Below are 24,665 nucleotides of genomic sequence, written 5' to 3'. Positions count from 1 at the left end.
CAGAGCCATCACAATAAAACACAAATAAAGTCTTAAAGCTGCTGTAGAAATAACACCAAGTTTCCATTTTACTCCTTCAGCACCCATAGCTGAAGGGACCCCAATACATAGGCAACCTTGCTCGCAGTTTCCTGGAGTAACTCCAGTGAGCGGGGAAGGAAAATTGGACAGGTAGCCATTCGACTAGTTCCCCGCACTTCTGGTGAAAATACCTGCAAGTGATGGTGGACCACGGGAACTGGTAAAACAGGAAACTGGCGTATCTCGAGAGGAGGACCTGCTGTAGGATGGAGTGAGAGTGTGAGCAGATGATATGCACAAGGGGAGTGAGCTGCAATGCAAGTTACTCCCAGCTAATAATGAGCATACAATGAGTCAGAACTTGATCTAACAAAGATTGTGTGTAGAATCTACAGGAACTATTGATCCTGAACTTGGGAGTTGGAGAACACCGCTCAGTTATTCCATTTAGTGGTTGAGGCAGAAACCATATCAACAGGAAACTATCTCAGGCAGGGAGCCCTTTTCCTTTCATCCCTGAACGTTAGTGCTCGCTGTGGATAAGGAGCAGCTGTCTTCAGTTCAGTTATTGTTAAATTCTAGTCCTGCTTCTTCCCACTTTTGTGAACTCGGCATAATTTAGTGTGCCTGTGGCAGGATGTTTATATAAAAAAGATACAATTCCCTAAAGATCTTATCTCAATTATTTGGCTGATTGTGAAAAAAAAACAAACATAACTTCATCTATAAGTCAGTATTATAATAAAAGCATTTCACGAAGCACACTGTCAGTGACAGGATTTTCGATTGTGCTCAGAGTGGCTCATCCAGAGAGGATGCTTCAGGAGCATTTACACAGACAGTTGGAGTAATGAAGCTGGATCTGGTAACGGGCTTGTCTTTCCTTGCTGCGGACACCAATACCGCTGTTGAAAAATGCACAATCATCACTGTAATCTGTTTCCTAGGGGATTTGTTTGTTCAACTTCCAATGATACATCACAGTATTACCTGTATACTTAATCACTTGTTCGTGATATAATCTGGTTTATCCTGAACACTTAAACTGGTCGTAGAACACTGGTCCATTTGTAACAGAATTAAGGAACCATTTAAGGCCTGCAGAAATACTGTTGTTCAAGGGAACTTCAGTCATGGGTATCAGATAGTTAGCTGGTAAAGCTAGCATGCAGCTGGGTCTTGCAGATCCGAAAGTCTGAGGTTTCATTCCCTGTCTATGCTGAGCCAGCTAATCTAGGGACACAACAACTGGCCTTAGCATCTATAGATTAGGGAAGTTAAAATTAGCGAGGGTGCCTTTTCCAGTACCAGTTTTAAGGTGATTGGCAAAAAAACCAAAGGCGACACGAGGAAAAACTTTTTTACGCAGCGAGTGGTTATGATCTGGAATGCATTGCCTGAAAGGGTGGTGGAGGCAGATTCAATTGTAGCTTTCAAAAGGGAATTGGATAAGTGGATAAGTACTTAGAGGGAAAAATTTGCAGGGCTATGGGGAAAGGGCGGTGTAATGGGATTAACTGGATTGCTCTTGCAGAGAGCTGGCACGGGCTCGACAGGCTGAATGGCCTCCTTCTGAGCTGCAACCATTCTCTGATTCTATTCTATGATTCTATGTTGTATAACCCATAGAAAAACAGGCAATCACAGCAACCAATTTGTGTACAATACAACAGCAAGTGAGATAAATGACCGGCCTCCCCTGCTCCTCTTTGAATAATGCCACAAGATCTTTTACATCTACCTGAATAGGCAAGTGGGACCTTGTTTTAACTTCTCATCTGAAGGACAACACCTTTGACAATGCAGCACTCCCTCAATACAACCCTGAAGTGTCAGCCTAGATTATATGCCGAAGTCCTGGAGTGAGGCTTGAACACATGCCTGTCTGACTCAGAGGCAAGAGCACTACCACTTTTTTGAAAAGAGATGAAAACCGATGGACGATATACACACACTCAATGAGGCAGTAAAAAGCATGAAAAGAACAAAAGGGCATGGAATTAACTAAGTAAGTCAGCAAAAAGGCATTGGAAGGATTTACACAGATAAAAGACAAGAAAATGGGGGAAATAAAAATCAAAAATTCACAAATCCAGAAAAACTAAAATAAAACATAAAATGGTAGAAACATATAAGTAGATCTGTCAGCACCCAAAAAGAGGAAAATCAGGCTAGCACCAGGGCACAGACCCCCACCCCCACCCAAACAGTTTTAGATGAAGGTTTTCACCCATTATGTTCTGTTACGTCCTGCCAAGGTGCTCACTTATCTTTCAGTTTCTAGTTCTGCTGAAGGGTCGACATCTAAAACATTGACCTGTCAATTCTCTTTTCAGAGGTTGACAGACCATTTGTGTACTTCTGCTTTTGTTTCCAGCGTGTGCAGACTTTTCTTTCTCTTTGAAGTGCTTGAAGATTCTTGTTGTATCTCTTTATTATAGTCACCTCACGAAAGCCAAAGGAAGATGAGAACGATGGACATGTTTATGCCTTTGTGTTCCGTGTTGAGATGGAAAATGACATCAAAGCCGGGCGGTATCTGGAGCACGGTGAATATGAAGGAAACCTTTACGGAACAAAGATTGATTCCATTCATGAGGTTGTTGAATGTGGAAAAATATGCATCTTGGATGCAAACCCACAGGTATAGGAAGGATTAGATATTTTCATAATCGCAACATAATATTGTTATTAATATCACTTTGAAAATCAATCCATTGTGGATTGGTCTAGAGAATGCTTTTTGCTGCAATGCACTTTAAAACCTGTAATAAGTGCATTGCAGCCTGTACTGAAATCCATAAAACCCATCTGTGGGTGGATATCACAGTATTGTAAAACTCACAACAATCAGTTCAGAATTTCAATTGTATCCTCCTTGTACCGTCTAAATCAAGATCCTGCTGCAACTTACTTTGATTCTAAATTTTAATCTGAAATCATTTAGCTCTAATTTTAAAGGTTCAGAAAGGTTTTGAAATTGTAATTTTAAAACGAGTTGATTTTTACTTACAGGTCAGTCAACACAGTAAAGGATCAACAGCAATAAGATACATGAAAGGGTTGTACTGTGCCAGTCAATGTTTCAGCACTTGCCTTTGCCCCACATTGCCCCAGTATATTTGTCTCATGAGCATTGACTTCACTATAGTCTCAGCGTCAGCCTTAACTTCATCTGTTAATTTAAAAAATAAATTCCAATTATCCTGTGAAATTATCCACTTTGGTAGGAAGAATAGAAAAGCAGAATATCTTTTAAAAGGTGAGAGACTAAGAAATGTTGGTAGTCAGAGGGAGTCCTAGTACAGGAATCACAGAAAGTTAACATGCAGGTACAGCAAGCAATTAGGAAGGCAAATGGTATGTTAGCCTTTATTGCAAGGGAGTTGAAGTATAAGAGTAGGGAGGTCTTGCTGCAATTAAATAGGGCTCTGGTGAGACCACACTTGGAATACTGTGTACAGTTTTGGTGTCCTTATCTGAGGAAGGATATACTTGCCTTAGAGGGGATGCAACGAAGGTTCACTGGATTGATTCCTGGAATGAGAAGGTTGTTTTATGAGGAGAGATTGAGTAGAATGGGCCGATATTCTCTGGAGTTTAGAAGAATGAGAGGTGATCTCATTGAAACATATAAAATTCTGAGAGGGTTTGACAGGGTAGATGCTGAGAGGCTGTTTCCCCTGGCTGGAGAGTCTAGAACTAGGGCTCATAGTCTCAAGATAAGGAGTCAGCGATTTAGGACCGAGCTGTGGAAACATTTCTTCACTGAGAGTTTGAATCTTTGAAATTCTCTACCCCAGAGGGCTGTGGATGGTCAGTCAATGAGTATATTCAAGACTGAGATCGATAGATATTTGGACATTAAGGGAATCAAGGGATATGGAGATAGGGCGGGAAAGTGGAGTTAAGGTCGAAGATCAACCATGATCTTATCGAATGGCGGAGCAGGCTTGAGGGGCCATATGGCCTACTCCTGCTCCTATTTCTTATGTTCTTATATTGATATGAGTTGTTATCACACTGTTGTTCTTTCAAACATTGTCACACTGTGCACAGAGAGTATCTCAGTCATGTACTCCCTAATCGGTCCCACAACAGGGTGGAGGCTTTTCGTCCGGAGGCTACCTGGTGACCTGATCAGATTTTTCTAAATGATTCACAGGCCCCAATATTAACGGGGAGGGTACAGTGGAGCATGGTGAAAACCCGGCAAGGCCGGGGACGTGGCGGCCCTGCCGATCTTAATGGCAGGGCCTCATTTAAATAATCTGCAGACTTCCTCCCTATAGCCAGCCAAATTGACAGTCTGGCCAGCGGTGGGGGGAGTGTGGGGAAGAGACCATCGGGGCCTGCTCCTCCTAATCCACAAGGAGTGCTAAAAGGAGCTGATCTTCAGCACTTACCTTGGCCAGTCAGCCCCTCCCACCTCTGATCTGTTGCCAGGAATCCCACAGCACGTCCTCCCTCTCACTTACTTTTGAATGTTAATTAGGCCCCCGCCTGTCTATTGCGGGAGCCCTGTCGATGGCCTGATTTGTGCTCATTAAATTTTGAACGGGTGGGAATGGGGTCGGGCTGCTTGATACCAAATTTTAACCCCCCACCCCCGACCCTCTCCGGCTTGACGTGGCGGGGAGGAGGTTTAAATCGAGGCCATTATGTCTACTGAAGGGAAAAGTAATTTTTCTACTTTCTTCTGCAGGCGCTGAAGGTTCTGAGGACATCTGAATTCATGCCTTATGTGGTATTCATTGAGGCTCCAGATTTGGACACACTCCGGGCAATGCACAGGGCAGCTATTGATGCAGGAATTACAACGAAACAATTAACCGTAAGTTGAGTTTGTGTAAATTTATCTATTTCCAGCCAACACTTCAAATTTGTTTAGTGCAGTAAAATTAAAGATAAATATGACAACAACAACAAATTTATTTATATATCACCTTTAATGTAGTAAAATGTCCCAAGGCACTTCACAGGAGCAATTTTCGAACAAAATTTGATACCGAGCCACATAAGGAGATATTAAGACAGGTGACCTAAAGCTTAGTCAAAGAGATAGGTTTTAAGGAGCGTCTTAGAGGTGGAGAGGTTTAGGGAGGGGACTTCCAGAGCTTAGGGCCTAGGCAGCTAAAGGCACGGCCGCCAATGGTTCAATTCGAGGATGTGCAAGAGGCAAGAATTGAAGGAGCGCAGAGATCTTGGAGAGTTGAAGGGCTGGAGGAGGTTACAGAGATAGGGAGGGGTTTGAAAACAAGGGTGAGAATTTTAAAATCTACCAGACTGGGAGTCAATGTAGGGCAGCGAGCACAGGGTTGATGGGTGAATGACGCTTGGTGCGCATTTGGATACGGGAAGCAGAGTTTTGGATGAGCTCAAGGTTATGGAGGGTGGACGATGGGAGGCCAGTCAGGAGGTAACAAAGGCATGGATGAGGGTTTCAGGAGCAGATGAGCTGAGGCAGGGGCGGTTATGGAAGTGGAAGTAGGCAGTTTTGGTGATGGAGTGGATACGTGCTCAGAAGCTCACCTCAGGTTCAAATAGGACGCCAAGGTTGCAAACGGTCTTGCATCAGCCTCAGACAGTGGTCAGGGAGAGAGATGGAGTCAGTGGCTAGGGAACTGAGTTTGCGGCGGGGACCAAAGAGGCTTTGGTCTTCCCAATATTTAGTCGGAGGAAATTTTTGCTTAACCAGTACTGGATGTCAGACAAGCAGTGTGACAAATGTCAGACAGTGGAGGGGTCGAGAGAGGTGGTGGCAAGGTAAAGCTGGGTGTCGTCAGGGTACATGTGGAATCTGACGTTGTGTTTTCAGATGATGTCGCCGAGGGGCAGCATGTAGATGAGAAAAAGGAGGGGGCCAAGGACACAGATCCTTGGGGGACTCCAGAGGGAGCGGGAAGAAAAGCCTTTGCAGGTGATTCTCTTATAATGACTGGATAGATAAGAATGGAACCAGGCAAGGGCAGACCCACCTAGCTGCACGAAGGAGGAGAGGCGTTGGAGGGGGGTGGTGTGGTAAACTGTGTCAAAGGCTGCAGACAGGTCGAGAAGGATGAGGAGGGATAGTTTACCATGGTCACAGTCACATAGGATGTCATTTGTGACTTTGATAAAGGCCATTTCAGTACTGTGGCAGGGGTGGAAACCTGTTTGGAGAGATTCAATCATGGAGTTGTGGGAAAGATGGGCATGGATTTGGGAGGCGACAACACAATCAAGGACTTTGGAGAGGAAAGGGAGGTTGGAGATGGGGTGATAGTTTGCAAGGACAGAGGGGTCAAGGGGGGTTTTGACGGCAGATTTAAAGGGGAGGGGGACAGTACCTGAAGAGAGGGAACCATTAACAATATCAGCTAACATGGGGGCCAGGAAGGGAAGTTGGGTGGTCAGCAGTTTAGTGGGAATAGGGTCGAGGGAGCAGGATGTGGGTCTCATGGTCAAGATGAGCTCGGAGAGGGCATGAGGGGGGAGATAGGAGAGAAACAAGAGAAAGATACGAGTTAATGGCTAGGGCGGGGGGAACCGTAGGGGAAGTTTGGGTTGGTTGGCTAGGGGAAGGGAGGGAAGCAGCAGAGGCAGCTGAATGGATAGTCTCAATCTTAGTGACAAAGAAGTCCATGAGCTCCTCACACTTTTCATTGGAGGTGAGGGTGGAGGGGCAGGGGAAAGGGGTTTAAGAAAACTGTTTGTAGTGGAAAAGAGAAGCCAGGGGTTATCTTTGAATTCCAGGATGATCCTGGAATAGTGAGCAGTTTTGGCAAAGGAGAGCAAGACCCAATAGTGCTTGTGGCCCAGATCTAGCGATGAATGGCTAAATCAGTTGTCCACCATAAACATTCAAGTCTGCGTCCCTTGGACTGAAGGGAGCAGAGATGAGGGCCATATCAGGGGAAACGACCAGGGTAAGAGAGAGTATTGGTTTTAATAAGGACAAGGGCATCAAAGGTGGAGGTGAGATTGAGCATATCGATAGCTGCAGAAATGTCGTGGTGAGTGGAGGGCCAAAGGCTAGACAATTGGGAATTTGAAAGTGCCGTTGTAAGTGACTTGGGGGAGAATTTTTTTCCGGGAGCGGACACAGAAGGAAGTCGGGTTAGGAGGAGGAAGGGGGATGTGGGTGGAAAGGGATACAAGGAAGTGATCAGAGATGGCCTTATCCATGATTGACACGATGGGAGTAGAGAGGCCATGTGAGATGGCAAGGTGGGAGGGTTGAGTGGGATGGGAAGGAGATTGGCAAGATTAGCCCCCAGTGGGCGTGCTGGGCAGGAAAGTCAGTGAGAGAGTAGGATGGGGCATTTGGGGTTGCTGCTCGTGAGGGGGCAGCGACGAGTGCCTCATTGGGTCCCTTGGACGATGCCAAGAGAGGCACAGTGGAAAGCTGTAGGCTAATCTAAGAGGGAGTCAAGCCTGGGATGGTGGCAGGAGAGTAGGAAGGTCAAGGAGTGCTGAAAGGTTGGGGTGGGGATTTGGTGGGGCAGAGTACTCGAGAGGGGAGAAATGAAAGGAGGCATGATGACAGGAAGGAGGGGCAAAGAGAAAAGAAAAAAGGGGAAATAGAAACGATGGGCTCGGATCCGGAGCGGCAGCCAAAACACGCACGCGAATGGACACAGGGAAACTCAAGTTACATAGGCGTAGTTACGTAGCAAGATTGGGATAGATTTGTCCTGGTAGTAAACAGGGAATAAAGAGGAGACAACAGGAGGGAGTCGAAGGTTAAAGTCAGAGGTCCCGTAGTGGGATAAAGTTGATAGGGTGGAGTCATCTTGGAGCGTCAACGAACTGATGTCCAGGTTCAGAGACAGGTGTGGAGGGCAAGTGAGTCCCGAAGCCTTTTGAAGGGTAGAGTATCGGAGGATGTACTGCTGGAGGTATTTCTGTGGGAATGAAGAGCCAGGAGGTGTGCAGAATTGATCACTGGGCAGAAAAACGGTGGCAAAGTTAGAGGTCACTATAAGATCCAGAAGTGGCGGAAAAATGGACTACGGCCCAGCAAAGTGAATTTCTGACCAGGAACCACACTGTTCCACACAAACCACACTATGCAAAATAAAGCTGAGAAACCAGTAGAACAGTCATAAGCTCAGCAGGTAACAGCAGTGATGGGGGATGGGCTGTAGGCTAGACAAAGTTACCTTAAAACTTGAGCAATTGAATAGCAGATCGAAGTCACAGCAGCTGAGTCTTCGTGTAGTCCAATGGAGTAGCGTAGTCTTGAGGTAGAGAAGTCCAAGAATTTTGAAGCCAAATTTCAGCAGAGATCCAGAACACTGATGAAAACAAACAGCAGGTGTGGTCGGGGGCTGAGCAGTGGGCCCAGGTAACTTTAACTTGCAGTTTGAACTTGTAGTTAGGGCTAAAATACACCCACAATAAGAGCTAGGGTAAGTTAAACAGTGAAAGAGAGGAGATTGGAGAAGAAAGGGTAAAGGATGGCAAGGATGACCAAGGATAGCGTTGCACAGCTAGGGAGCTGCCTAGGGAGCAGCCAGCCCAGGAGCCATCTTAGGTTTAAAGTGATAAATAAAGGAATTTGATTTACTCTGTTAACATTCAGACATTGTAAATATTTATGTCCTTTTCACAGATTAGATTTGAAACTGAAATATAAAGATGATGAAGTATGCACATGGAGAAAAGCTGACAGTTCATTTGTACTGTATAGGTTATGCAAGTTTCAGTGTCCTCTGTTGTGCTTTTAAACTGGATCAATTGTATATCTACCATAGAAAACAGACTGTAATGTGACAGTGTGCCAAGTTGCGCTGGTGATGAAGGGGCACTTTATTCTTTAAGTGTGCATATATAGCATGTCTGATGGGCATGTCAGTCATATTAATGGTGCATATTTCTGAAACAAGCAATATACTTGTCTAGGGTATATATCTTGTACTCATGATATAAAGCTTCTGTGTAGTCTGAATGCGATGCACACCATGTATCAAGAAAATCAGCTTTTATACAGGGTCTACTGTCAGGCCTGGAAACAAAGTGTACCACAGCAGTGTATAAACACTTAACAAGTTGATATAAATTTTATCTGTATCTTATTTTAGTGGGAGTGTTAACCTATTGATGCTAGACATTAAGCATCTGTACACAGTTATTGAGCAGTGTAATTTCAACGCTTTTAGTCTTTTCAAACTTGTGTACTAATCCATTAGGCTGTGGAATGCTGAATATTTTGTGAAGCAGAGCACATATGTATTCCACAGTGTAGGAAGTAAGTCCCGATCTTCTTATTTCTTTCAAGGACACCGATCTAAAGAAAACTGTGGATGAGAGCTCCCGCATCCAACGAGCATACAGCCACTACTTCGATCACACCATTATGAACGATAACCTTGACAAGGCCTTCCAAAAACTTCAGGCTGCCATGGAGAAACTCTGCACAGAGCCCCAGTGGGTGCCAGTGAGCTGGGTCTACTAACACTTTCCAAACGGTCGAGGAATATGGTTTACACAGAGCACCATTAACTTTATAGAAAAAGTCCTTTAGAACTAAGGAGACCTCCATTTGGACTAGTCATTGTTGGGGCAGCAGCTCATGGTTCCAACAGTTATATTATGCCAATCAGCAATGAAAGTTAAATAAAAAAGGGTTTTTAAAGGAAAGGATGGGAATGCTCTCTGGCTACAAATATTTTTCTTTTAGGAATAATACAGGAATCAGGCAAATTTAAGATTCTTGGGCAGTGATGCCCAAAGTGTGTTAGTTAATGGCAAATTCTGCTGGATTGTTAAAGCAAATTAATTGATCCTACAAGTCCAGCAATTATCAAATGAGTTCACGAGGAAACCAAAATTTAACTTATTTTTTTCTTTGCTGGATTTCACCAGGAAAATGAACAACTAATTATTGCATTCCTTATAAGGGAGAATAATAATTGGCACATTTGTGTTGGAATTCAAAGCTGTTGTTCTTTAAATTTTTAAGTTCCTATTTAAATTATTTTTAAGTACCTACAATGATAAAAGTGACAAAGTTTGAATTCAAAGCATCTCCGGATTCTAACTTGAAACTCTATCACCCTTACATTTAACAGCTATCAAAATTTAGTTCTATGCTTTTACCATAGGCTGCTGGATACTGAGTTCTATGTTTTCCTGCAATAACTGTACACAATGTTTAATGAAAACCTTGTGCAATATTCGCACATGAAAGCTTTAACACAATTATATGAAACTCATTTCTCTGCTGTTTAAGAAGACAAACTCTTTACTTTAAATATGTTAAAGGGTTAATTAAATGATGAAGAAGGAATTTTGTACAAACACATTCATGTGCTCATGTGCTAATACTGCACAGCACGGCTTCAACCCAGATTTTGCCATGTTTGTGACTCCGACAAGTTGTTAACTGAATTGAACACTACTATATCGCTCTGTACTAGCATTGGGAATTTGCTTTCTACAATTCTTATTCTATAGGATTTTTTCCAGTCAGACCTGAACTAACATTTACTAATAACAAGGGTCCTCTATGGGACAGTATCTCTTTTCATTGGCTCACTTGGACTATATTTTAAAAACTGAAAAGAAGTTTGAATTGAGTCTTCTTAGGACACAGAGCTGTGTTTAGGTTCACAGCTAAAGCGTACACTTAGGTTTTTTTTAAGCACTACCCTATCCCATCAGAGATAGACAGATTTTATGTTTTTGTGATGTAAGATAATTTGGATATAATTCATGCGGTGAGGCAGGTGCCTATAATAAAATAATCAATTTTCTGTCCCCTTTGTGAATCACACTTTAAGAGCAGTAGTGATATGGGTTCATGCCCTTGAGACGTGAGCTGAATTGGTTCAAGTTCATCAACTTTAACTGCAGCATATTGACAGCCATTGTCGAGTTTTGTTCCACCCCAACGGCAGGGGCTGAAACCAGAACCCAGGTCCTCGAGGTGAAAGATCAGGCATTTACCAAACTTCGAGCCTCTGCTTCTCAATAAATTCAAAACTAAAGTGAAATTTGCATATAAAATTTAACAACATACAGCACTCTGAGCAAAATACCTTTCACATCAGCAAACTTTGCTGGTGAAAGGACTAATAGCATTTTGCCTTCACAAACATTCCACATATTAATTTAAAAAGACATATTCAGATGGTATTAATGGAGTATTTGTCGAGCATTATCACCACAGAATTGTTTAATTTTTTATTAATATACTGCAGAGATGCCCTGTTTATTTCATGGAATCCATCTATATAAATTCTTCAGCTTATTTAGATCATTCTCTTCTGCCCCCTTCTGCTTCATACACACTAGTCGGTAATCAGGAAACAAATTCAGGGATGAATTCTCTCCGGTCAATAATTTTACTGAAAAAGTCAATGTGACTCCAACCCAGAAAATCCTATTTTGTACTTGTGCTGACTTTTTCCACTAAAATTAACAACAGGAAGAATTTCACCTCGTGGACCTGAGATTAATTTTATGTAAATGAGGATTGCAGAGAGTATTGCTCACACATAAATATCTAGATATTCCTTGTAGATTTTCTTTTATAATGTATTTCAAGTGCTAGCCAATTGTAAAAAGACATTGCTTCTAGTGACCCATCCTCTATAGTTGGTCAGTTAATATATTGAAGATCATTTTTTAAAATAAATTCCTGGGGTGAGGGTGCTTTTAAAATGTTGTTTTTTATTGTATTTTTAACTTTGTAACAGATTTTAAAAATCTCTATATATGTAACGTGAAGGAATTATCAATGTAAAAAGAGACTCGATATAAATTTAATTTGAAAGAAATAGATGAGATAGTATACAATTGCTGTAAGTGTATAATTGGTGTTGATTGCATTTAACAGATTTGTGTTTTTCTGAATGAATGCTAATCACTGTAGATAAATAGAATTGTAAAAATTTGTGATAATTTACAAGCAGCAATTTATGCTTCAGCAGTTTTACTTTATAGTTCAGGAGGACACTGAGGAAAGCAGTGATCTGCAAAGTCCCTTTGAGAAAGAGGTTGATTCAAGTCATACTTGAAGTGCTGATTTTGGTTTTGCCTAAAGGCTAGCCTCCAGCTCTGGAGCAAAGTATTACTTCTTAACTTACTTAACCTCATACATTCCAAACCCATCATTTTATCAGGAAAGGGAGATCAGCCAGATGGACTGCAATGGTGTCTTCTAATCCCGTATATAATCCCATGCTTCTCAAAAGCGAACAGAAAAAATCTGGCATCTCTGGAACTATTAAGCCTGGACGTGAGCGATTTGGTATGAAAATGCACACGGGGAGATTTCCTTTGCGTGAAATTTGAAGCAAAATTTTAAATGCATTCTTTATAGACATCTTTCTATTTCCACTGTAACTGGTGCACAGAGAATGTCTTCCTCCGTAATTTGTACATCGTGAAAACACAGCAAAAAAACATTTTGAAATCCTCCCACTGTGTGTAAGAGTTGGGTAATGTTTAAAACGGCCGATTTTTGAGGGAGGGAAGTTTGTTTTATTCATCTCTGCAAACTTTAACGGCTAAAACGGTCCCCATGTATCTATATATGCTCTGGAATTACTTTGGGTATTCTAAGCTCTCTCTTCCCCTGACTCTGACATCTTGTGCTTCACCCCCTCCCCCCACCTTTCATCTCACCATTGGCAGCCTTGTCTGCAGTTGCCTAGATCCCACTCTCTGGTGTAGCTTCCCTACACCCCTCTGTCACTTCCTTTAAGACCCTCCTTATAACCCACCTCTTCGATCAAACTTTGTGGCACCCCTCCTACTATCTCCTTCTTTAGCTCAGCATTTATTTCCCCACAGCTCTGTGAAATGCTTTTGGATATTTTTCTATGTTAAAGGCACTATATAAATGCAATTTGTCGATAAGTATTTGTTTAGGATATAGAGCAAATTTCATTTATATTTTTCTATAATCATACAATTATTTTGAAGCATCTTTAATGTGTACATACATGTCCCGTTTCAAGATATAATTTTCTATGCTAAGAAATTAAATATGTGACCACATTTCCATTTGAAATGTTTAGCGTATTGGTTTTATGGTAAAGATCTTAAGCTGTTGTGATTACAAATTCTCTGCCATTCTAAGATTTATCACTAGGTTGATTCTGGGTATGGAAGGGTTGTCTTATGAGGGAAGATTGAACAGGTTGGGTCTACACTCATTGGAGTTTAGAAGAATGCGAAGAGATCTTATTGAAATATACAAGATTCTGAGGGGACTTGATAGGGTCGATGCTGAGAGAATGTTACCCCTCATGGGGGAATCTAAAACTAAGGGGCATAGTCTCAGAATAAGGGGTCGCCCGTTTAAGATGGATATGAGGAGGAATTTCTTCTCCCAGAGGGTCGTGAATCTTTGGAATTCTTTGCCCAAAAAGCTGTGGAGGCTGAGTCACTGATTACATTCAAGGCTGAGTTAGACAAATTTTTGATCAGCAAGGGAGTGAAAGGATATGGGGAAAAAGCGGGAAAGTGGAGTTGAGGTAAAAATCAGATGAGCCATGATCTCATTGAATTGGCTCGAGGGGCCGAATGGCCTACTCCTGCTCCTATCTCTTATGGTCTTATCTGTGTGCATATCCAGAATAGTGTCTAATCTGTGCTCTCCCAGTGATCCAGTTGGTAATGGCAGCATATGACGAAGGCATATGGACCACAAGGTCCCAAGTTTTGTTCCTGAGCTGTCATGATCTGAGTTGGGGTAATGGTCGGGGCATTAGGGTCGGTTTCAGCTAGGCTAGGGAGTGTAAAATAAGTCAAGGATCACTCTCCTGATCATTATTGAATGACCCGATTACAATACGCACATGTGTAGGCATTAGCTAAGGACAAGATCAAGCTGTGATGCCCCAATGGCCAAATAGCATACCAATACTCCCTGTTTAAATTTACGCATGAGGAATGACCATTGGGGAGAGGTTCCAGTGGGTGGCAAAATACCAGATGCCAGCAAGGAGTCCGCACTTTCAGGAGAGGAAAGGGAAGGAATAAATTGACAAGAAAGAACAGCAATGTCCAATCTAACATAACTTTTGGGAATGTCATTTAGGAATCTCAGTGCTACTGCACTAAAGGTTTCAGTCGCAGATTGATAGTAATAGCTTATCCATATCCGAAGATACACAAAGATTTATGGCAAAGACAGATATAATACGGTGTTCACTTGGAAACTCAAGATCCTTGGTCTTTAATATGGTTCTATGGTGAGATCCATATTTGTCAGAGATATTGGTCTGGAAATTGCTTAAAAAAGAATAGTGAGCTCAACAACGCTTGCCGTTGTTCGTCGCGAAATCGAGGAGCAAGTTCTGGTGTTTGCATGTGCGCAGTCAAACGCACAAATCCGGAACTTACTCCTCCTGGTTTGCCAGCGATATCACAGCTTCGCATTAAAGGGATATCGCCGGCTGGAATCAGCAGATTCAATGGACCAGCGCCAACTTGTTCTTCTGCCCAGCTCGAAAGTCACTAATATCACCACAAAAGAGGTACACTTAAATATACCAGGTCTGAGCTAAGTTTTAAATCTTAATAACAGCCAAACAACTAAAATTTAGCTTTTAAAAATGTGAAGTCTCATTACTCTTTATTTTAATAGTTTTTGGTCATTTAAAAAAAATTAGATTAAAATAATTTTTTTTACTTTTTCCTTCTGTCTCTTATTTAATTCAATTTATTTCTTGCCCTCTTTTTTCACTGTCTTTCACTGTCTTTACAAATGATTTTAATGTTGTACCTTTCACTTCCTGAATTTTACGTTCCAACTTGTTGAAACAGTTCGCAGCTTATCAGAGATGCTGCAATCTGATTGGTCGAAGGAATGGAGCGATCCTCTTGCTTCTCCCATGGGTCCTAGCTTCGCTGGAGCTAACGCTGGGCTCTTCTACACTTCCTATTAGAGGAAGTGCATGCAGTAAAGACCACTCCAAGCAAATTCTGGGCCAGTGGGGTTGTGGATTGACTGCCTGTTGGACACCCCACCCATTTTTGCTTTCGACTGAAGTCAATGAAGAGGGCCAAGGCATTTCTCTCAGTCCTGACTTGTTTTGGTCTTTGTCACTGAGGCCATCTTGCCAGAATCTCTGAAGGGTTTTGGAGGTACCCTTCAAGTAAGATTGAAAGAAACTTTGCTTTCTTTCACATCTTTTCTTTACAAGTTCTTAATATCTATCTTTGCAAGAGTTTTATCATTATCAAGGAGGCTTTTGTGTTTTTTTTCCACACTGTAGCATCAAGCCACTGGTTGTAAAGATGTCTCATTTACTGCCTCAATGAATTGATCAATAAATTGATCTATTACACTACAGGGGAAATGTCAACAAATCACTGCAATGACCCATCTGTGAATTCATGTTGAAGCTGACAATGAGGGAAGTAATGCCTGATGAAGTTGCCTTATATTGGTATTTGATCATTGACTTTGCCTTGGCAAAGATTTAGTTGATAACCATACTGCACAGTTATACTGAGGTGTTGGAATTAGAATGCTCAGCACAGAAACAGGGCATTCGGCCCAACAGGTCCATGCCAGAGTTTATGCTCCACATGAGCCTCCGCCCAACCTTCTTCATCTTACCCCATCGACATATCCATCTATTTCTTCCTCCCTCGTGTGTTTATCAAGCTTCCCCTTAAAGGCATCTATGCTAATCACCTCAAATACTCCTTGCGGTAGCGAGTTCGACATTCTAACCACTCTCTGGGTAAAGAAGTTGCTCCTGAATTCCCTATTGGATTTATTAGCGACTAGTAAAAATACACTCCTGGACCTATCCATTATTGAGCGCGCTTTCCGAGTTTTCATGTTGCTCGTCAACTTGAAAATATCTTGCAAAACCACAGATCAAGGGATGTTAAAACAGAGTCTATTAAGATCATGGTCAGCATAATTCACCAAGCGAGGGAAGATTAAACTAATTCAAACATTAAAACCTAACTTTAATATAATTAAAAACATGCAGTAGAATTTAAAATAATGCAAAATAGTCTAAAAGGTACAATTAATTAAAACAACAGAATCTAAGAGTCCATAAAAATCCGCAAAATTTTGAGGGTATGTTGAATAGTAAGACATGAGATTCGTGAAGCAAAAATCTTGTCGTGGTCGATCTTCAAAAATTTCAGTACGGAGTTGTTATTCTCAAATCATTTTCCTCTGGCACCCATTACAAACCCAAAAAATTTGATATTTTTTCCTTTTGCAAGGTCGATGATGGCCAGCTTCAACATTCTCTCTTTATTACATTTTTCCGTCCATGCTAATTCTAGCGAATGATTATTGTCCTCAAAAAGAATTGTACTGTCTACCACTGCAACATCTTCTTAGTGGAAAATAACATCTGGTTTCCATAAATTTCCACCTTCCGATCTTATTCTTGGTTCAACATACACCGTCCACCCATAGCTTGTTACCTTCTCCATTAGTTGTTCCAATATTACTTTATGGCATTTAATTCTTGCATTCTTCACATAAAGACAGTTGCCTGTAATATGAGAGATTGTTTCGTTAAACTGGTTACATCTCCTACAAGATTTAATCGTCTCGGCATTGCCTAATGCTAATGAATATCTGGTCGGGTATAAATTGGTTCTCATTAAAAGGCCGTTAATAAATTGGGACTGTTTCATACCAAGATTGTTCCTAATCCAGTTATTAGATGTATTATCATTACGATAATAATTGATACCAGATCCCTGGAATTGAAGTGCAGCCTCTTCATGAAATTCAAACTCTCGCCATTCACCTTAGATGCTTTGTTCCTGGATTTTCCTAATCCTCAGATGTTGAGGAATTAATTCACAAATTTGATTTACAAACTCAACAGAGGCCCCCCGGGCTGATAATTTCCGATGACCTCGCATTATGCAACCTCTAGGAAAATCCCCTTCCTTCTTTCAACACATCCAAATTTTTCATCCTTTCTATGAAACTGCAGTTATCTTGCCTGGCAAATTTAAAGGAGGATTTCAAGATTGGTTCTGATGATCTTTCAAAAGCTTCCTGCTTCCTCAAAACTGCCGATGGAATTTGAATTTCAACTTTTGGCAAACAGAGACCCCCATCTCTATGCCTAGAATATAGTAAACTGTCGCAGTTATGCTTTGCTAGATGCAATAGTTCCTTAACTGTTTTCTTGATTACACCATCAATATTGATTAACACATTTTGTGAAACCTCCTTTTGCGTAAGATGTTGATAAAACCTGAGAATGATGTATGTTTTAAAAATTTCAAATTTCTGTGTTGGCTTTAACTTTGCTTTCCTAGGATTTTACTAAACCAGTTGTCGTTGGAAAGACCGGCTCACGGATTAATACGAGCTCCTAGCTATTTCTCTACACCTCCTGGTTCAATAAATTCCAAATTTATACCATTGATCTTCCAATTCTTAACTTGATTGTAGATAAATGTTTTTCTACTGGCTGCCATATAAATCCTGCTGTTTTCTTTATATTAATTAAAAGGCCGGTTTTCCTACAGAACGATTCCAAAATCTTTAAATTTGTCGCCATACCTGAATGGGAGTCACTAAGGATAGCTATAACATCGGAAAAGGCCAGTGCTGTACAGGCCATCGTTTCAACATCGGACTTCATAACTACCCCGGACCCAATACTCTGGAGTAAACATATAAGGGGGTCTATAGCAATATTAAATAACATCGGTGATAAAGGGTCACCCTGCTTGACCCCTCTTCTGACTGTGACAGGGTTGGTACTGCAACCTGCACCTTCAATTATTGTAGTATTATCAGTATACAGACTGTCGATTAATTTAATAAATTTCTTTCCCAGACCCATCCTAATCAGTGTTTTGGATATTAATTTATGTCCAATAGAATCAAAGGCCTTAGTGAGGTCTACAAAGACGACGGCAAGATTCTTCTGATTACGTTTAGCACCTATCATGATATTCTGTAGTATGGCAATATTTTCATTGCAACCAGATGTACCTGCAATAAACCCTTTTTGTCTTTGAGCGTAATAGCGTCTGCTAGCCTCTTGGCCATAATTTTATTAAATAACCTTAGTAGGATTGGTCCTATGGTAATCGGCCTCCAATTTTCAATATCTTTTGGAACTTCAAGATCTTTGCGCTTAAGTAATAATACTATCCCACTACTTTTTAGTGCTTTTGGTATATATGTTGTTTTAAGCATTAAAGAGAAAAGCCTTGGCCATAAAGATGAATCACCTTCATCTAATTTCTTCAAATCATCAAGTGTGATACCATCAGGTCCTGGAGCACTTCCCTCTTCCATAGTTTCGATGGCCGAATTGACTTCAGTTTCAACAGTTGGCTTCATAAGATGTAACTTATTAGCCACCATTGTACATCCGACAAATTTACCGATATCTGCCTTATTATTTGCAACGGATAGTTTGTTTTAGAATTGCATTTCAAGATCATCTATGTCCAGAGGACATTTTATTTCAGCGGTGCCACCCATAATCTGACGAGCCAATTTCTTTCTATTTTTATGGTATAAGATTTGAGTAGTTTTATACGTAGCTTTATTCTTTGCGAATCTTTTGACATGTCCACTGTCTCGTCTGCCATCAGATCGATTTTTCTGTCGAGTACTCTTTCTCCTCTTATCGATAATTTCTTCGATAGCATGTTGTTCCTTATGGGGATCTTCAGGCCCATTCAACAATTCCTCCACTTCCAGAAGTATTTCCTGAATATTTTGTATTTGTTTGCCCTTCCTGATATCTTGGTTTTCATTATGGTTACTTGATGCTAATTGATGTGATCTGTCATGACCATCATCAACAATGGTGTCGTCACTTACCTCACTTTCCACACTGGTGTTCTGTATGGCATTTACATTATCCTTAATCACTAACCAGCGCCTCTCATTCGATATCTGTTAGTCTTCGATGTTAATATTTCACTGATTTTCTTATTGATAGTACGTTGACCATTAAATTTGTCTTCCAAATCAATCAGCATATTAACTTCCTCGACAGACCATACAGATTTCTTATTTCCATTCTTCTCAGGAATAAGGGCGGCTACCCTTTTATATTCCGTAAGTCTGTATGTAGATGTCTTTCATGTTGACTAAGCCCACTCTTCGTAGAGAAGGCCATCAGACATATTGAACAGCTAAACTGTATATCTGTTGTTTGACATGGCGTGCCCTGACATTTTGTGTAATGTCAGGCAATCAGATGCTATCATCCACTTTTATTACATTTAAAACACGTTGTAATGGTTTTCTCTATCGAACGTTTGACCTTCAAATGCTTTTTAAAAACAGAATATGTGTCCATGTATTGACTGCATTGTTTGCACAGAAAACTATCACTAGGATAGCAAATTGTTACATCAGTCTGTTGCTTTGGGGCCATTGTAGGCTCAATCCGTATTGCTTCACAAATGATACTGCGACTAGATATCTGTGACTCGATATCTGTCTCTTCCATACTATTCATGTCCAATACTTCCTTCCGCTCAATTGATGAATTATAAAATATTTTAGTATTAAAATAACACCTGTTCCCCATTAAAGGGAGTTAACAATGGTGGGTTCTTCATCACACACAACAAAGTCTCTCCCATCTCGTCCATTTATCCTAGGATTCAAGATGGGTCTTATATCGATTAAGTCATTGTCATCAGTTTGAGTATATGGGCTCTTAGTAGTCCGAATGCCAGGAGCAGTTCCGACACTTTTACAGCTAAAGCATTTCACACCAATTGTTGCTGCAGACATATCGGTGGGGAGTTTGTATACCTAGACCATCCCAACCGGGAAAAGATACCCCGAAGGGTTATCTAAAAGATTTTTTGAGGTCATTATTTCCCCTCTCCTGCAGGTACTAGGTCTACACAGACCACAACTTCTGTATGTGGTGTCAACTTAGCCGCTTGCCGTAAAAACGGCGAACGTTGCCCAGCAGGCCTATGAGGAGGTACGACACAGAGACCAAGAAGTTTAGAGAGTCTCTCTAATGTAACAGAGATAAGTCATAGTTACTCCCGCCATATTTATCACCCTTAGTTCTGATCGACCCTGCAAGTGGAAAAATCGTCTCCATGTCTACCCTATCAAACCCTTTCATAATCTTATAGACCTCTATCAGGTCACCCCTCAGTCTTCTCTTTTCTAGAGAAAAGAGCCCCAGCCTGTTCGATCTTTCCTGATAGGTATAACCTCTCAGTTCTGGTATCATCCTAGTAAATCTTTTTTGCACCTTCTCCAGTGCCTCCAAATCCTTTTTATAATATGGAGGCCACAATAGTTCACAGTACTCCAGGTGTAGTCTAACCAAGGTTCTATACAAGTTTAACATAACTTCACTGCTTTTCATTTCTATCCCTCCAGAAATGAACCCCAGTGCTTTGTTTACTTTTTTTAATGGCCTTACTAACCTGCATCACTACTTTTAGTGATTTGTGTATCTGTACCCTCTGCACCTCTACCCCATCTTATTTTCCAAGGAGTATGTTGTCTCCTTATTCTTCCTACCAAAATGTACCACCTCACACTTATCTATATTGAAATTCATTTGCCAATTACATGCCCATTCTGCAAGTTTATTAATGTCTTCCTGTATTTTGTTGCAGTCCTCCCCGGTATTAACTATACCCCCAATTTGGTGTCGTCCACATATTTTGAAATTGTACTTCCGATTCCCGAATCCAAATAATTTATATAAATGGTGAACAACAGTAGTCCCAGCACCGATCCTTGTGGAACACCACTTCCCACCTTTTGTCAGTCTGAATAACCCCTACTCTCTGTCTTCTGTTTTGTAGCCAGCTTGCTACCCATTCTGCTAATTGTCCCCTGATTCCACATAGTCTGACCTTAGGGTACTGTATAGCATACTCATGACTATCGAAGACCTTTTGAAAATCCAAATATATTACATCTACGACATTAACCTTGTCTACTCTTTCTGTTACTTCTTCAAAGAATTCAATAAGGTTGGTCAAACATGACCTCTTTTGAAATCCGTGCTGACAATTCCTTATTTATATTTTCAGTTTCTAGATGTTTTTCTATTTCATCTTTGAGTAAGGATTCCATTATCTTTCCTACCACCGTTAAGCTAATTGGTCTATAGTTCTCTGGAGTTGTTCTATCTTGCTTTTTAAATATAGGAATAACATTGTCTATCCGAATTGATTGACATTGGTCAACGTGAGGTTTCAGCTCCAAGCTGTATTCAGAGTTCACACGTTCAAGAAAAGCAAAGTAGCTGGTGCCATCGAGCAGGATAATTTGGGAATATAGTGATGTGTAAAGGTTTATCTTATAACCCAGACACTGTTGTATTTTGTGCAGCCTTCTTCATAAGTGAATGGAATTTTTGGACGGACATCATCTTAAAATGAAAATAAATGAATAAGTATTGCACTTTAGATCTTTTAGGGAAATGATAAGAAAACTTACTACAAATGTGTTTAAGACATGGGGAATGAAGACATTTAGTTTAGAGGATAAAATTATGGATAAATGTGCTGTGTTTTGTGTCACACTCATACAGGCCAGGATTGTTCCAGTTCGATCCCTGGTCTGATCCTGGATTCTTCAGGATATATCACTTCACTCAGGAGAAAATACAGAATGGTAAAAGAAAATCAGTGGGAAAACTGGATGTGGGACGAATTACAAACACCATATATTCACCATTCCCATGACTATCAAATTCATAACCTAATGTTTCGGAACACCCTATAATAACCTCAAAAATATCTAAATATAACATTTGCTAATGTGCCTTCGTATAGATCTTGCCCTTGTAGTTCAACAGATAATGGAAAGAAAGGTAACAAATTTCCTTTTCAAAGATAACCACATTTTAAAAAATTGTCTACTTACTACTATTCCATACACAAGTTTGATGTTTCAGAGCATTTTGCTGAGTTTATTTCTTGCTTCATAAACCATCTGCCTTTGAATCCGATTTTGTGTCTCCAGAATTAGAAGTTAATGGAGATATTGGGAGATTGTTGTGTTCTATTCATCCTTTGCCATAGTTTTTAATAAGGGGGTTACAAACTCATGCTTTGCCCCAAGATTGGACTGGTCAACTGGCTGAATAGAATCAAGTACCAAAATTATCAACAGCCACCTTTAGCAAAGTTGCTTCCTGGTGACCCCTTGCTTCAAACACTCCTGGAATAATCGGGTTCATTTAATTTTAACTGCCAAAAATATTCAATATTTTCACATTAAGAACCTTTAATTAAAATTTTGAGCAGCAAAATGCCTATGCATTTTACTTAATCACTTGAGTGATATTAAAGTCTTATAAATTAATGATGGGTTGCTTTGGCCGTGATTCAGAGGCCTTTGGCATTACTTTTGAAAATTGATTTCTATGATGGGGATTCTGACACTTTGAACAATATGAATTTAATGTTTTTTCTTAGTTTAGAACACTGTTGTGCTTTAAGAATATTTTAGAATCTTAAAGCTGCGCTCCATTGTTATTCTATCAAGACACCACTTAGAGATATGACAGAACAGTAAGACCCAAATAAGCAGTGTGTGAGGTACAGAGAAAATTGCATGTAATTATCATATGTTTTAATATACATGTTACTGAATGTACCACCTTCTGCAGTGAAGGTAGAGTACAGAGAATGGTGCTGTTACTTTACTGCAGTTTTCAATTGTTGCAAAAGATCCCGTAGCTCATTCACACTTACAGCGTTTGCTGTTTGAGAGTCTCTTATACATTCCTAAAAGGTGAGTGTCACTACACAGTCACAAGCATGTATTCTGTATATCATTAACCTGCATTTTGTAATGCTGGATACATCTGGATTTGCACAAAAAATGAAATCCTACACTTTACCATTCACATATAAAACTTGATAGGAGTTATTTAAGACCAATATCTTTTTCTTCCTGCTGATTGCAACATCAGAACAAAATGGATGTTTGGTTTCTTTGCTTCATAATCATAAGATGTCTAATTACTCAATTTGCTCTGTAAATAATGTTTCTCTTCAAAGTATCAAGAATATTCAATTAAAACTTCAATTAATTGGCTTGTTTTTTAGTTGGATGCATATCAGAAATTGTGACTTTTTTTTTGCTTTGCTTAAACCTACAGTTTTAAAATAGAAATTATATTTGAGAAGTGTATTTCTGATTAGTACATTTTTCATATTTTTAATACACGGCAATTGTATATTACCTTTCAGCTTCCTTTAAAACTTTTTGCCTTCTCCAAACAGTGGAGAACTTTCTGTATGATGTGCACATTGAGATTATTTGTATTCTGGTCTAGATTTTACCTTTACAAACAGAAGTAAGTCAAAATATTTTTCTTGGTAGCAAAAAGATGTAGTTTGTCTTATAATGCAGGTGATTCAGTGGATGCTTACTTGACACTGTGGTTACTTTCTGTATCCGTGTCTCAAACAAATTGTGAACAGTATTTTTGGTTGTAGCTTTTTCTAAATGATGTAAAAGGAAAGTTGTTCAAATTGGTCAAACCTTTACATTGTACAAATGATGAGGCATATTGTTTGTGAATGTACAGTATTATATAACCTATTAATGGTAAATTATGTCACTTCCTGTGCTTGCTAAGCAATAGTCTTTTTTTCAAAACAAAAGGAAAATCCATGTTGTCTGTAAAGTTATTGTTGTGATTTATCTATAATCAGTTTTTAAAAATATGTTTGGAGTAATCATCTATTGAATGATCACTGCTTAAACTGCAATATTATTGTTATTACGCAATACTTCTCTGATATTCCCAGGTCTGTCCATGTTGTGTTATATACTGGAGTGGAAACTCGGCTAAATTGGTTTAATAATGAAATCTACAGAGTTTCACTGTTGCATAGAAGGGCCATTTATTCTTATTTCTGAAACATTTGTGTATTTCTAATTTTAAAATTAAAAAAAAACACAAATTAGCACCAAACATTGTGTGTTTTAAGTTTCTTGGTCAATAGTGTAAGTGGACTGTTGAGGTCCTTTAGTTGGGCATTTGTGAAAGAAATGGTAAACTGACAGCTGGCCGCCATCCAGTACCTCAGTCATCGCTAATTGAGTGTGGACAGGCTATTTGATGATGGGAGGCATTATATTTGAATCTGATCCTGAACTCACTTGATGTCCGAACACTTCAAAATAGGGGTAACTGGATAGTGAAAAGGACAGGGATCTCTGGCCATTTTTCGGTTACAAACCCAGGAGCAGTGCTGCTAATTGTAGCACCTATCACAACCCTGGCTAAGAGCAGCAAACTCAGCATTATGACCTTATTTAAGGAAGATTCAACCTGCTTTCTGTATGTATAGTAGGGAAAAGTGCATCCCCTCCTTCAGTTTCATTTTCAGATGCAGTCCCGGCTGCTCCTATCCCTGCCAGAGTAGATAATAATTAGTACTTTTATACTGACTACAGAGATCTCTTCCCTCAGTTTCCTGAGCAGCAGTTGGACATGGTGCTCAGTCCCATTGCCCCAGCTCAGTTACTGGTGCCCCCAACCAAATTTTAATATCAGCGACCCTGAAGGCAGGGATAATGTGGTCCAGAGAGAGCGATGAAATTCCTCTCCACCCCGGCAGACGTGAAAATGTTAACTGCACACACGAAAGAATAAGAGCAAGGGAGAAAGAAAGGAGTGCATATAACCTATCAGACACTAATAAAATAACCAGAACTGTGCTCAAAA

At 40.2% G+C, this 24,665-nt stretch overlaps 1 protein-coding gene and 1 long non-coding RNA gene across 4 annotated transcripts in view; one reads left to right on the top strand and one right to left on the bottom strand.

Annotated features, from left to right (window-relative positions):
• mpp2b (MAGUK p55 scaffold protein 2b) overlaps positions 1-10,006 on the top strand; it is a 274,695-nt gene extending 264,689 nt beyond the window's left edge. The window contains exons 11-13 of the mRNA XM_067968959.1: positions 2,463-2,665; positions 4,727-4,855; positions 9,284-10,006. Of these exons, the coding sequence (XP_067825060.1) occupies positions 2,463-2,665; positions 4,727-4,855; positions 9,284-9,460 (509 nt within the window). The 3' untranslated portion in view covers positions 9,461-10,006. The remainder of the gene's footprint in view (positions 1-2,462; positions 2,666-4,726; positions 4,856-9,283) is intronic.
• A 5,855-nt stretch (positions 10,007-15,861) lies between these two features.
• LOC137299945 (uncharacterized) overlaps positions 15,862-24,665 on the bottom strand; it is a 104,979-nt gene continuing 96,175 nt past the window's right edge. For all 3 annotated transcript variants that reach the window (XR_010958011.1, XR_010958010.1, XR_010958012.1), the window contains one exon: positions 15,862-16,490. This is a non-coding gene — a long non-coding RNA (uncharacterized lncRNA). The remainder of the gene's footprint in view (positions 16,491-24,665) is intronic.

The sequence above is a fragment of the Heptranchias perlo genome, chromosome 30 (genome assembly GCF_035084215.1).
Source record: "Heptranchias perlo isolate sHepPer1 chromosome 30, sHepPer1.hap1, whole genome shotgun sequence".
Classification (NCBI taxonomy): Eukaryota; Metazoa; Chordata; class Chondrichthyes; order Hexanchiformes; family Hexanchidae; genus Heptranchias; species Heptranchias perlo.
Note: the sequence above shows the minus strand (reverse complement) of the source record. Positions and strands in the feature narration are given on the sequence as shown.